The 15,363-nt window shown below is 42.1% G+C and overlaps 2 protein-coding genes across 5 annotated transcripts in view; both read right to left on the bottom strand.

Moving 5' to 3' along the window:
* tle5 (TLE family member 5, transcriptional modulator) overlaps positions 1 to 8,669 on the bottom strand; it is a 33,369-nt gene extending 24,700 nt beyond the window's left edge. For both annotated transcript variants that reach the window (XM_086115290.1, XM_086115291.1), the window contains exon 1: positions 7,918 to 8,669. In XM_086115290.1, coding sequence (XP_085971416.1) covers positions 7,918 to 7,944 — 27 coding nt within the window. In that variant the 5' untranslated portion in view covers positions 7,945 to 8,669. The remainder of the gene's footprint in view (positions 1 to 7,917) is intronic.
* Positions 8,670 to 9,041: 372 nt separating this feature from the next.
* LOC147202661 (guanine nucleotide-binding protein subunit alpha-11) overlaps positions 9,042 to 15,363 on the bottom strand; it is a 28,393-nt gene continuing 22,071 nt past the window's right edge. For all 3 annotated transcript variants that reach the window (XM_086114724.1, XM_086114723.1, XM_086114722.1), the window contains one exon: positions 9,042 to 14,687. In XM_086114724.1, coding sequence (XP_085970850.1) covers positions 14,497 to 14,687 — 191 coding nt within the window. In that variant the 3' untranslated portion in view covers positions 9,042 to 14,496. The remainder of the gene's footprint in view (positions 14,688 to 15,363) is intronic.

Genomic DNA, 15,363 nt, shown 5'->3' with positions numbered 1-15,363 from the left:
TTGTGATGGACGAGGCTGTTTTGTTATGCGCCATAGCAACAGTCCAGTCAAGGACGACTTGACTGCATCCACTTTCTGCATCCGTCAAGAGATTCAAGCTTAAAAGTGCAAGATGGAAGCAAACATGCTTTCGCTGAAATGAAGCCAAATTATATTCATAGGTGCCGAAAAATATTGATGGAGGCAAACTTGCTTCCGTTGAAATGAAGCCCAAATATTTTCATAGGTCCCAAAAAATATTGTGTTAGGACACACAGTGGAATGGAAACTTACCGGAGCATGTGGCTCCATATCCATATTTGTTTGACTGATCACAAAGCGGTTCCATGTTTAGTCTCGTCGTCGCGACACAACTTTATTTGTGTTTATTTTATCAAAATAGATGGAAATGACTGTTCTCTATCGTGAATTCACACCTCTGCCGCGTTTGAGCTGGTCACAATTGCCGTTAGATCTTTGGAAAAATGGCTCTCATAAGATACGGCTGCACCCCTTTTGTGGAAACTCAAGACCCTTTCACACAACTGTTTATGACTGCGCATTCAGATAATTCATGCAAGGTGACGTCAGTGTCAGGTGTGGCCAAGAAATTATTGAAATCGGGTGGCGACAGTTGATTTTTAAAGTAACGGGGTGTGAGCACGGCAAAAACTGATTGAACAACTCGGGTTCGCCAGTCAACAGCCATCTCTACACACTCATTCGCTGATATCCATGTCACTCATCAGGCCGGAGCCCGCCTTTTAAAGCCGTACATACTCAAAGTTGCACAGGGTTGCCGTCGTCCTAATGTGCTCTCCATCGGTACACAACAAGAAAACCAAGTGCAGTGTGAAAAGGTCTTCCTGACTCTGGTACTGAGTGGTGAAGTGGCAGTTTGAAATCACACAGAAACCAAATTGGGCAATTAGACCTTCAGTGTAAAGCCATTTAAAAAAAAATTGCTCCAGCCTAATCACTACATTTGAAATACCAACGGTTATGTCCAAGAACCCGGGTCAATGCAGCTCTTCAATGACGTGTGTATTTATGTAAAAATGTGTGTGGTGTGTGTGTTTAGGCTGAGGTAAAGGATTGTGTCTTCAGCCGCTCTGGACAGGGGCTTTGGAGCGCAGAGAGAGCCTAATCCTGTTTGGGCCAGGAATTTGATTTTGATTATTATCTCTCACGGACCAAGCCAAGGTTTAGCCCAATTTACCCCCTCCTCCCTTCACACCCTCTCCCCATACACACACACACACACACACACACACACACACACACATACCCCCCCCCCCTTTGCAGCCTGACAGAGTTGACCTCGTTAAGATGCTTTAAAGAGGATTATTCTACTTTTATCACTTGGAGTGGGGTGCCCTTGCAAACACAGACTTGGCACTGCTCGGTCCGGCTCCCTGCTCGGCGCAACTATCTTGACCCCCGCGTGCAAGGCCAGCCAAGCGTGCACTAAAAACACACACACAAACATGACACTCATGGCATGCTGCCCTGGAGACACAGATGCACATATGCACGCACCTGCGCATGCGCGCACACACGCACACACACACACACACAGAAGTGACAAGGTGCCTGTGGGGAGGCATTTAATAGCACAACTGACATCCACACACGCGCACGCACACACACACACACACACACAGGAAAAAAGAGTGCAGAGATTGCAAAGCCGAGGGAAATGGACAATTTGTCAAGAGTGAGGGGGGGGGGAAAGGTGAGCCAGGACTGGGCCAACAGTTTGGAGAGTATGTCTGAGATTAAAGCCAGACGCGTGGAGGAGGATCGGGGCTGGGGGTGGGGGGGGGTCTGTGTGTGTGTGTGGGGGGGGGGGGGTGCTGGGTTGGGTCTAAAGGGTTAAGATTACACCCTGCATGGTTGTACAGATGATTGATGTCTGCTTGTAAAAAGCAAGGTGAGCAAGGCAAGGGGGGCGGAAGATTAGTCTAAATTTTCTGCAAAGTGGCAAAGATAGATAGATAGCCTAAGAAGGCTTCCATCTTGCAATCCTACAATTGTTGTCACATGTAGGACACAGCCAGACAACTTGCAATCCATTATTGCAGCTCCTTTAATCTTTCTTTTCGCCGTGACATACTGTACTTTGCAGCCACCTGCAACAATTTTCTTTCAACGACTGACCACAACCGTGCAAGCAATTGGTGAGTTTTGTTGAGTTTTTTTGTTGTCGTTGTTAAGAGTCACAGGTGAGCGGGAGCCAATCTCAACCTTGACCGGTCACCAGTCGATTGCAGGGTACATTTTCAGACAAACAAGCATCCACATACAACACACACACACCCTAACCCTAACACACTTGTGCACCTGCAGTACAGACAATTTAGGGTCTTCCAAGAACTAATATGTATGTTTTTGGAACGTGGCTCCTGGAAGTAAGTCTAGCCAAAGACACGCAGATAGTAAAGTAACTTCAAACAGGAACCCCAAACTTCAGAACTGTGAGGCAGACTTATTAAACACTAGTCCACCATGCAGCCTTATTTACACATTAAAAGCTGGAAACAAATTTGAAATTATTCAACCTTTGTCATGTCATATAAAAACCTTCTTATTTTTCTTTAAGACTGGCAAAAGAGGGGAAAGTTCCCATCTCTGGTTAACAGCAACTTAGAATGCAGTGTATAAATAATTTTGGATAATGAGCCAAATGCTACTTCACCAAAGACATTATTTGATCGCATGTCGCTGTTTACAATACATCCGTCATCGTGCATTACGAATCGCACAGACAGGAAAAGTAGACAAACAAATAAGTGGGGTTAACTTGTCATTGCCGAGCTGTGAATCCTGGCGGAGCCTGAAAAGGATCACGGGGATGAAGCAATACATTGTTCCAGTCGGGGCTCTTAGGCGGACAAACAGAGCAGCTAATTCTCTTGTCTGCTGCGATGCGGTGCGGCCTTGTGTTCCGTGTCGAGGCGGAGGTCAAAGGGGGCTCTGGCGGGGTTGAGGCGAGTTGGGCCAATCAAGCAACCCCTGTGGAGAGTTTTGTTCCAGCCCAGCGCAGTGTTCTGCACCGGTGAAGGCTTAGCTTGACGCACCGCCGGCGCCAATCTACCTCCCACCACCGCCACGCTCCCGTAGGGAACAAGCAGCTGAATATTGATGCAGTGGGTCCACACAAACGCACTCAATGAGCATCCAAATGCCAACGCAAATGATAAATCGTTTAAATTCAGGACATTTTGCAGCGCGATAAACAACAAGCAATCACAAAGGCTGCCAATTGTTTTGAAATTGTACCATCTTCCTCCACATTAAAATGCAGACGCATGCGGTGCGCACATTCGTACCGCTAAACAAAAGCAAGAGCGTCTGCTTTTATTTATGAGTTGCGAAGGGAAAACGACTTAAATCACACAAAAGATGGATATATTTTAGAGGTGCAACCGTTAACTCATTCAGTACCAGCCAATTCTGGACCAAGTCTGAAAAGACGTTTAAAAACGTCTTTGGGAGTGAATGAGTTAATCGACAACTAACGGATTATCAAATTAGGCAAGAATCATTTTTGATCCTTGGCGCATCATTTAATTAATGAATGAATTAATAATGATGCAATTAATTTATTTCGACAATGACTCAAAGGTTTCAAGGTTGTTGTCAAAATTATGAATGAAATTCGACGACATCCACCACATATCAACATAGGGCAGAATTTGTCTGCTTGCGCCTCAATCAAATTCACCAAAACCCCGTCACACCACCTGCACCACAACTTAGAGCTGCTCCGAGCTGGTCTAAGGTCTAGTCTACTTTCTGTGACCAAATTGTCTGGTGCAACGCGGTCTGTCAAATTCCCAAACACTGTAAACTAAACTTTCCCCCGGCACAAAAATGAAGATGCGGCAGTATTTACGCCTCGAGCATATGCACCATCTACAAACAAAAAGGGAGCCCCGAGTGTTTCCAATTGTATTCATTTGTATGTTGTAGCTCTAATTGTGTCCGAAGCGGCGACGCCCCTCCCATTCAAGCCATTCTTGACAAAAATCAACATCACCTGTGACCCATGTCGTCAACTTGGCTAGTCAAAAGCAAGCCCCCCCCCCCCCCCCCGCAGAGGGTGGGGAGGTGCACGTTTGTCATGCTAATCAGTTGGCCTAACCTCAATGACCCAGACATCTGCTGGCCTGCGTGTGTCAAGCTTCCAACCGACCCCCACATTCAATTTCCCCTCCCCACACATATTAAAAGAAGATAAGACCCTTGAGGCTGCTAAGAATGTGCGTGTGTGTGTGTGTGTGTGTGTGTGTGTGTGTGTGTGTGTCCTTGCAAGAATGATCAACAAGACTCTTTTTCCACTGGCTACACAAACACTGCTAGGGCTGCCCGCACGCATACACACACGGCACACAAATGCGGAGGAGAGGGTTTGGGGCGGGGGTGCGGGGGGTTATTTAATGAGCATGACAGGGGACCACCAGGATTAAGACCCCCTCCAACACATACACACACACACAGCCGAAGATTTTAGAGTAAAGGCTGGGGGCTGCTCTGTTAATTCAAGTGGGCTTCATAATGTCCCTGACCCTCCCACTGGTACATCAGACCTGAGTGTTTGTGTATGTGTGTATTTGCGGGTGCACGCGTGTGTGCGTGGCAGGGGTCCAACCGATTAGTTGACTAGATGACAAGTCAACTTGACGACTGCCCGTCAACGTTTAAAGCTTGAAGTCCATTAATCTCTAATCGTGTGTTTTCCACATCTCGTCTTCCAGTCGGCCACTAAACATAGTCTGTGGAGCAGTGCGGTGTAATGTGCGGCCAACACAGCCTTCCGTCAATACAAAAATATAGTGTTTAGCTTAGCTAGCCTTGACAATTGAGATTATTGTTAGCCTGAAAGCAAAACCTCAGCACTGGCGACAAAGAACGAGGGCAGTGTGACTAAATTGGTCGCATTTGCACACTCATTTATTTGCAGTATGTGCGAGTATGGTCCAATCAACACAGGCACTGTATGAGACATTTTGGTTCGGAGTCACCCTTTTCTTCAAGTCTTCAATCATTTCCGCATTGTGCGTACACCGGCCGCTTTGGACTTGCACACAGATCGATATGGATGCTGTTTCATTCATCAAAGAACATTCAGGATGTTGGTATCCAATGACCATATTTTCCGCACTAAAAGGCGCACCTAAAAGCCTTCAATTTTCTTAAAAGTGCACAGCGCCTTAAAATCCAATGTGCCTTGTGTATGGTCATTACGGTAATATTTCGACACCAAAATGACTCCTTGCTCGAGACATGCTTACAACGCAGTTCAAATTTAAGGCGATTGGTTATGCAGTTGAACACGGAAATAGAGCAGTGGCAAGGGAGTTCAACGCTAACGAGTCAATGTTATAACTTGCTGTTGGCTAAGTGAACTGTGTCGCTGCTTTATGAAATAAGTTTGACATCTGATCGTTCTGTTGCCGTTTCTCCATCTAGTGGATGCATTGTAGATTGCGTCTGATAGTGCGGTGCACCCAATGTATGAAAGAAATTACAAAATAGGCCATTCATTGAAGGTGCGCCTCATAATCCAGTGTGCCTTTGAGTGTGGAAAGTACACTATTTTTATTTTTGTTTACCGTGATGTATTCTTAGCATTTACAGCCATTGTACACAACGTATAAACCTTAGTGTGCAGGGATTTTGCCTAGCCATCCTTCAACATTAGCACTTTTTTCCCCTCAACTGGCACGCCAAGAGCAGCTTTGTTGAAGCTGCATTAGGATTAATCAAGTTAAAAAAAAAGAAAAAAGCCAACAATATGCCAAATGCTATCAAGTGGGTCAGGAATCCAAAGAGGCTTTTTCCATCCCCACCACAATTAATCCAATGAACTGTGCCCGTAACCTGCGAAAAGAGCAGATTACTAAACTAATTCATTGAGGAGAGGGGGGGATTGGCATTGTGTGTAGCCACACATGATGACACAACATCTTTTTTGATACACGCCCGAAATTGAAAAGCTCCAGTTTGAGGAGAAAGTGTCACAAAAAGCCAAAGACAAATCTAAACGATTCACCCTTTCATGCTCCTTAACTCAAGCGAGACCAAGTGTGGTATGCTGCCGTCTCACTCAATTTGACCTCCAAGTGACCTTTGAGGCATCCCCCCCCCGCAGATGCCGATCCAAATGCCAGAGTTTCATACAAAGGTGATGAAACTATGCCTGTGCATGCCAGTATGAGAAAGACTGACTTATCTTGACATTCTTATCTATATGAATGTCACGCATGAAGCTCATCTACAAGGCTGCGTGACAGTAGAGGCGGCAGCACGACATATGGGGGTGACAGTGGCGCTAACAGGTGCTTTGAAGGCCAACGGCAGATATAGAATAGACTCTATTGTGACGCGCTTCAGTCCTGTCTATCATTGTTAATTATGTGGCTCAAATAGTCAAATGGGTGACTTTTAGCTTGGCCTTCACATTTTATCTTCTCACGTAGGGACGAAACCGTTAACGGATAAATCGTGACAGCACAAAATTTTAATTTGCATTACTAGCGTACTTCGCTTTTGTCACGGTATGACGAAACATGTTAAAGTTACATTGGTCCTGTATTTGTTCACCCACGAAGATTAGGGTAGAAGTGACAATTTGTATTATTGTCATGAATAGGGTTGAATAATTAATCAAATTCAAATCGACATCTCAATGTAATACAATGTAAAATGTTGTCAGTGCATAGAGGTACATATATACACACAGACCGTGTGGCAAAATAAACAATGTGGGACAATATCATTGCGGTCTGTGGACACTATGAGTTACAAAACACAGCAAGCTTCCAATAGCGGCCATCACGACAGCCAATCAGTGTCGAGACTGTACTTACGATGTGACACACAGCAGCATCAAACAATACATACACACACACACACACACACCACGTGGCGAAATAAACAATGTGGGACAATATCATTGCGATAGTTTTACAACACAGCCAGCTTCCAATAGCGGGAGAGCGCGATCCAAAAAGGAGCAGGCTTGGAGAATGGGGAGCTCGGAAGTTGGCATATTTGGTGTGTGTATTGTCTTCTCCTCTTCTCGAAGCCACAGGTGGGTTTGCATTAATTTTGTAAAACAATGTATGATATGCTGACTTCGGTTTAGTCCAAACTTGTTAAGTAGAAAAGATGTCATGACGAACACTTTAACGTAATGGTACTCGGATCGAGTGGCCACTGATCGTGATCGGTCGACTTCCGTGGAAAAATATGTGATCGGCTTATGTCGATTAGACTTTACACGGATCGGTAGATGTTTTGCATTTTAGTGCAAAATCTGTGATTGGTTGTAAAGTCATAATTTGCCAATCAATCAATGACATCCACAAATTAAGACATTACAGAGAACACAATCGTGTTCACCGTTCTGTGGGGCCATTGTTAATTCAAGATTTCTCTGCATCTGCTTTTGGATTTTTTTCCCCAATATTTGTAAACAATTTTGTGATCTAATAAATGGAGTCTGCAATAAACAAAACGTGTGTTTTGGGAGTGCTGGAGGAAGCCTGCACAAGCACATGCAGGGATTTGAACCCGAGACCTCTCGACTGTGAGGCAGATATGCCAAACACGAGGTGCCCAATTTCAAGCATAAGTGATCTCAATGTGTAATTTTTAACTCCAACAAAGTACCTGCCGACTTATGCTTAGCCAATGGTAGAGTGCACGCTATGGACTGAGTCTCTGTTACCATGGCAACGCAAGATGTCGTGCTTCCAATACTAAAATACATTCAAATAAAATATGAACATGAATTTTAACGCACACAATTAATACAATTAATACAATTCTTGGCAGTTTTTTTAAATGATCGTGAAAACAAAATTGAGCATTTTTTCGAAAGACAAATAGCAGGTTCACCACATAATAAAAATAAATTAAATGACTTACTGAGTGTCTTGATTGTGGAAACATCATGTCAGTCCCTTGTTGCTGTCTTCTCCCCCCTAAAACAAAAAAGCCTTGTGTTGATATTTTTCCTTTGTCCCCCCCCACCCCCCCTCTCAAAAAGAACTGGTCCAAGTGGAGCTGTCCAGCGTCTAGCTCACAGCTAGCTAGCGAGACGCCCCCTCCCTCCCCAAAACGCACTCACCCTAACCCAAATAAAAACTCCAATTTTGACTTTGGTTTGGGAATGACGTCGTGGTTAGAGCTAACCAGCGAGCATATAGGCTAAGCTAATACTCCCCCCACCCCAAAAAAAGATGTCAATCAAAAATGATACATCGCTCCGTGGGACATTTGGAATTGCGCTTCACACTCACTCGGTTCAGCTTAAAACAATACAAAAAATAACTGACGAGATTTTTAAAAAAATTTTTAAATAAACCAGGTCGAACAAGTTTGCTGGGTGAAAAATGTGTCTGAGGGGGGGGGGGGGGGGGAATGACAAAATGTCTGCTGGTTAGTTCAATCCCGTTTTTTACGTCCCAACTCGCGAGAAAAACAAGCCACAAAACACAGCAGCAAACAGCCTGGATATGTCGCTGAAAAAAACAACCTAAAAACAGGCTGACAACTTTCTCGAGAAAACACCGAGAAATGTCTTCTTTAAAGTCGTGTCGCCTCTCCTTGCTGTGGCTGTTAAGTCAAGTCTTGTGAGTCTGTCTTCTCTGTCCAAGGACGAGCAGCTCTGCTTGTGCACGCCCCGCATAGAACTACACTGGGTAGATTGGCCGGGAAGAGAAGCACAGAGCCAAAAGCATCGATCTGGATGAGAAAGCTCTACACCAGCAAGACGCTCATTTGCGGGTGTCTGAGCAAATGGCGCCACTATGTGGATACGCCGTGAAAATGCATATTTGTGAATTTTGACTTGCAAACTGAGATGGGGAAACAGCCTATTTTCAGCCTTAGAATTTCAAAAAAATTGTAATCACGGTAATATATAGCAACAAAATTTAAAAAAAATACAATTATTGTCTGTTGTAAGTACTGAAGAGTCATATCAATGCAATCGGAGGGTGCGTGCGAAAACATTGAAAAGAAAGTAAAAAAATCCATGTAGGCAAGTATAGGAATATTTTTTTTATTCCAATTGAAAACATTGAAAAGGAGAAGGCTATGAAAGTTGTTTTTATGTTAAGATGAGGTTCAGGCAACAGTGGTTGAAATGAAACATTAAAAAAAAGGGAAATATGGCTAAAATACTGTAAATCAACAAGTGAACAATAAGCACAACCCTTTCCGTGATAGCATAGCTGGCATGACCACGTCACCCTCCCTGCCCAACACATGCAGTTAAAAACAGCAGTTCAACCATCATTAAATAAAGAATAAAATTGTTAATTAATCACATATTTTGTGTTTCTTTTTAAAAAGTGGACCATGAAAATTCACAGGCCCTGATTCCCCTCGCCCGCCCCTTGCTCACAACATTGGCACTTAAGTATTAAGTCAAGAGTCTGGCTTTACAAAGTAAGGGGATTGGCACACTCATGGTACAAAATTTACATTTGGTATACTTAAAAAAAATACATTACTTTCAATTTGTACACCACTACACAAAGTTATTGAAAAACAAAACATCTTAAGTGGTTGCAAAATATACAGGTGGTAACGTGTGTCTTCTTTACATAAAACAGAGCTCAAAATGACCGTTGGGAGCTGAAGCAAAGCATAAAGTTTTTTTTTTGGGGCGGTGGGGGGTGGAGGTGGTGGTGGTGGTGGTGGGGGTTGAGTATCAAGTCATTACAGTGCGCTGACCCATGGAGATGACACACTCCAATCAAGCAAGGGGCGGCAGCAAATTCATTCATTTCAAGAAATCGATGGCCATTTCCCTACCCTGGGCCAGAACAAGGTTTGCATGAAAATACACACTCCTGCAGTACGTTTTGCTTGGCACTATCTCTGAAATCTAAAAGTCATTATGTTTAAATCATTTCTGAGGCTGTTTGAGTGACTCAATAGGGGCTGCTCTTTTAGGTTAGCAACAGGCTAGATTCTTTGAATGTATCAACGACGATATGTATAAACTGGAATAACGACTAAGCGTGTTCACGGTACGGTGCGTTCGCATTTACTGACATCGGGTACAGTACACAGGCCGACCACCAATATGGAAGTGGGTCAGGGAAAGAAAGTGTACTCTGTAAACAAACACAATGCAGCTCAAACTCTGGCCAGTGAGATGCTTTTGGCGGTATGTGAAATTTATGAAGTACTTTTTTTAATGTGTCATGAAAACTGATAGTGTTCCACAGAAAAATGATCTAATTTTACCTAAATAGTCCAAAAAAATGATTGTCGATCTATGGCATCGACCTATCACAAGCCGAAAAATGAAATGCTCATCCATCTGTGGCTATTCATACAACAGAATAGCTTCATGTTCAACTAAACGGGTACACATTTCATATTAGTCAACTTTGTGAGTAAATTGAGATAAGACCCTCATTTCTGTACTTTGTGACGTTCTATTTGGTGGTGCGTTGTGAGAGTTTTCTCATTTCAACATGGCTTCGGTTGGTAAACACTGCTTTGTTTCAATGTAAACTGAAGAAATGTTTTCCGAGTCCTTCCAGTTCAGGATCGGAACTGTATTACAAGTGCTTTGAAATATTTCAGTGAAATACACACTATAGACTAACTACATCAGTGATTCCCAACCGTTGCTCTGCAAGAATTTAAGCAATTTCACTTAATTGGTCCCAAAATAATTGGTTTACCAACCCAATTCAAATGAAGTTGGGACATTGTGCTAAACAAAAATAAAAACAGAATACAATGATTTGCATATCATGCTCAACCTATATTTAACTGAATACACTACATTGACAATACCTTTTTTTTTTTAATGTTCAAACTGAAAATGTGTGACGCATTATGAAGCGTAAAATATGACAACGGAGACCCGGACTGTTGAACAAATGAAGCTGTACATCGAGCAAGAATGGGAAAGAATTCCACCCACAAAGCCTCCAACAATTCGTGTCCTCAGTTCCCAAAAGTTTATTGAATATTGTTAGAAGAAAAAGTAATATAACACAGCGGTAAACATGACCTGTCCCAGCTTTTTTGGGACATGTTGCAGCCATAAAATTCTACGCTCATGATTGTTTGCTTAAAACCAAGTTTCGGTTTGATTACTTATTTTAAATATTAAGTATTTTGTCTTTATATTCAATATGATTCGAACATGAGTTGCAAAGCATTGTATTCTGTTTTTATTTATGTTTAACACAAAGTCCCAACTTCGCTGAAATTGGTTTTGTCCTACAAAGCAAATCGATTGCAGCTACCTGACAAGCATAACAATTCATAGTTCCAGGATATCATTTTTGAGACTTTTTTTTTTTTTTTTTTGTGGAGCGCCGGGACTTTTAATGTACAATAAAATACGTCTTGGCTCAATAAAAGGTTCGGGAACCATTGCGATGCACAACGAGAGACACCTCGGCTGGCTTTTTGACTTTAATATGAAGACGTCTGCATTATTCGACAAATGGGGCCCTTTTAAAGCACGAGCAGTCTTTAGCAAAAGAAAACACTGTGAGGATGTTGAAATGTCAGCAAAGCGAAGAAGTGAAAAGGTAAAGGGAATAGAGTCGAGATGCTTTCTTTTTGTCTTGTAAAAAGGCAAAATGTGACAAAAACAAAAAGCCACCTGGAATGTTACGTATAGGCATCTGTGGTTTAGATGCCGCCCCCCCTCCCCGCACCCACAATCTCCCCCACCTCAATCACACAGCACTGTTACCTACCAAAGCTGCAAATAGTAGCCCTTGTCATAACAAGGTGATGACAACACACCTGAATTACATCTTCTGAAGAGCTATAGAGCAGGGTTTCCTCAACTGGGTCAACTCAAGTGGCCAAATTGAAAGGCGCTTCTTCCCCCATCCCGCTCACCAAAATACATCACTGCCACATACTCGGAACCAGAGCAGGAACTCATTACAAAGAATCAAAAAGCCCTTTGCCGAGAAAATATCTGACCCCAGAATCAGTTTGGGGAACCCCGCTCTAGAGAAAGAGTAAAAACATCGAGAGACACGATATGGGATTGGTACCAACAGTCAACATATTCTGTTTTAAAAATTACAAAAATTCAAGAATGCTCTGACAGAAAATGTTCAACCACTAGATGTGTTTTTGAGTTCAAAATTTTTTTTTGTCTTTTTCTGACTTTTGCATAAAGCGTGAACCCGAAAATGGAGCAAATGCTGCCATTCCACCGATGAGAATTTTCAAAAACCGACTGCTTGAATGTTCGAAAGACAAAACACATCTTCGCCGGTAAAATAGCTTGGGTATCGTACAGCAGTATAAAAGCCACAGTCTCTTCGTTGGAGCTCGACACCGAGAAGATCCCATACAGAGAAGAAAAAAACAAAATCAACCACTTTTCAAGTCGTTGATCAAATGTGCCAGTTAAACACCGAAAAAAAGCTGAAGCAATGCAGTTGAATGAGAAGCAAAATTGGCTGCACAACTACTACTACTAATAATAATGTATTGAAATGAAACGGTGTGATTAGGGAGGTCGCTTCCACCATTAGAAGAACAAAAGAAATCACAAGTTACCAACCCCAGAAAACAGGCGAGTGTGCGCAAGCTAAGCCCTTAGGCACAGTGATGTCATTTTTAGCCGGCGGCAAATGGCAGTACAAGAGAAAGTGCCCCCCTCCCCCCGAGATGAATAAAACGGGTTATATTCTTGTAAAGACAATTTTTGACTTGACTCCCCCTTTAAAGGTGAGGATTGTTATGCCATAAACAGATTGATATGGCAGTACGGTGAACCCCAGTTTTCATGGAGGATCGGGACCGAGCCTGACCGTGAATAGCAAATATTTACGAGTAATTAAAACCTGAAAAGGTTTGTAAAAGCAATATTAAATTAGTAAAGCATTTTAAAAATATATCAATTGGTCTCGAGTATTAAATACATGGAGGAAAAGGACCACTTTAGGTTGGATTCTTAATTACTAATTCAATCTAATTGCTAGGGCTTGCCCACCTTAAAAAAAATAAAATAAAATAAAAGTTAATATGAAATCAACTTTTTTTCCTTTGATCTGGGTGAAAATGCACATTTGGTAGGCACGTTTATGACAAGTGAGTGTCAAGAATTTATACCTAGTCATTAGGGGAATGCTTGTGATTCAAGAAATTGTAAGTCTATGCTATTTTGGTTTAAAGTGGGCATTTTAAAATTATTTAGCTTTTTTCCAAGAAGTCCTTAAACAAACTCCCCCTAGATTTCAACCGCGTACACTATACCAGTAAATCCAAACCACTGTGCCAATTCCATGAATTTTTTTAACACTATTTATATTCTACAAATCATATATTGTTATTCATCCATCGATGTCGGTGATGTATAGTGACAGGCACAATAACGTAAAGCTTTACCACTTGATGACAAAAAATACAATTAACCTGTGTATCCACATTTTGCCTTTTATGCAACGGAATAAAAGCTTTGTGCTCATCTAATCAGTATCTGTACTTGCTATGACATTTTTTCTTTGGTGGTATGCCATCAGACGTTTTTCTAATGTACAACAAAGGTTGAGAAACGCCGCACTCAATAGATTGCCAAAATTAAATTTCGAATTTGAGTTTGCATCATGTGGTCACAGGACTCTAATAAACTCGTGATTCATAGGAAAGCACTACTTACGGAAATAGAAGAGACAACTCCCCTGCTCTCGTCGGCGCGCCACGTAAATTTAACACGTCTCAAGAGGCAGAGAACTGCATGGCAGACCGACTCCCACTCCTGCACTAAGGGAATACTGGCAACATACTGTACAGTATTTCTATTTACAAAAAACAAACCAGAAATGTGGAGTCAATTTGGCAACGCAACTGTGGAGCGATTCGCAGTAAATATAGTGGTAGTGCTGTCTTAAAGGGGTATTAACACTTGAAACGCCAAGAGGGCAAAGGGGGGTTACAATCCTTTTGAGTGTAGCCACTGTAATTACAAAGTAGGCAAAAAGTAGATAAGTCATCTATGTGTAAGCAAATCTATTTACATTCGACAGAGCAGGTGCGCTCTGGATTGGAGGGCATTCCTTATTTTTTTTTTTTTTTAAACACCAACTGATATATTCTTTAATATGAGCACACTGTAGTCGAGTACAGCATGCACGGTGTACACAAGTAGGGAGAGAGCCCTTTGAACCGGAAAGTCTTAGACATGGGCCACCCAAGTGACACACAAGCACTGCTGATAATATAGTACTGTCGGTTCAACCATGAAACCCCCCCATAGAAAGGCTCATGTGATGTGTACACTGTGATGAGTAACAAAAGACACCCGAAAAAAGAAATAGCGAGTGTGGAGCGAAGCGGATGACTATGTTCCATGCAAATGTGTATGTTCTAGAAGTGGATGAGAGAGAGAGTGTGTGTGTGTGTGTGTGTGTGTGTGTGTGTGTGTGTGTGTGTGTGTGTGTGTGTGTGTGTGTGTGTGTGGCTTGCTCTCTCTCCTCTCTTTCTCTGTCACAGAGCACTTCACACCAGGTTGTACTCTTTGAGGTTGAGCTGCAGGATGGTGTCTTTGACGGCAGCAAAGACAAAGCGGATGTTCTCCGTGTCGGTGGCGCAGGTGAAGTGCGAGTAGATGATCTTGTCGCTGTCCGGGTTCAAGTCCACAAACATTTTCAGGATGAACTCGCGACCTGCCAATGGGTCACGCTGAGGGCCTGGTAAAAGATAAAAAAAATAAGCACGCCACATGTCATGTTTAAAAACAAAAATACAATAAATCATTATTTTAAAAAGTACAACTGTATGCTGAGAAATCTTGGACTTTTAACGATGGTAACAATGAACATCCCTGGAATAAAACAGATTGTGTTTGTTGTAATGTTTTATTTTGTGGATTCGATCAATGACATCATTGATTGGTGAGCAAATTGACATTACACCCTATTACCAATTTTGCATAAAATACAAAATAGCTGCAGCTTTGATCAGCTGATCAGATCTGTCTCAAAAACAGCTGCAATTTCCCAAAGACGAAATGTTTGTGTTGCAATATTACAGCGAGTCACTTGTAATGATAAGAGAATAAATGTGTGACTTGACAACAAAGTATAAATGTGACAAAATTAACCCGCATTGTTGCCACAAAACGTATTTTAAAATATGTATATAATTAAGTTGAAAATTACTTCAATAAAGTCGTACTTCAATAAAGTAGTTAGGACAACGTAATACTGAGAAAAAGTTCAGTGAAAAACACGTTTCATCAGAATGAAGTTGCAATAAAGAGAATAAAGCCATAATTTTAACGAGTGAACGTCAAAGTTATTCTGCATGGAATATGACTTAATTCTGGAAGATTTCATTTCAGTGTGGACCTAATAACACTCCAAT

The sequence above is a fragment of the Hippocampus guttulatus genome, chromosome 7, assembly GCF_054856545.1.
Source record: "Hippocampus guttulatus isolate MCC_2025c chromosome 7, RoL_Hgut_1.0, whole genome shotgun sequence".
NCBI lineage: Eukaryota > Metazoa > Chordata > Actinopteri > Syngnathiformes > Syngnathidae > Hippocampus > Hippocampus guttulatus.
Note: the sequence above shows the minus strand (reverse complement) of the source record. Positions and strands in the feature narration are given on the sequence as shown.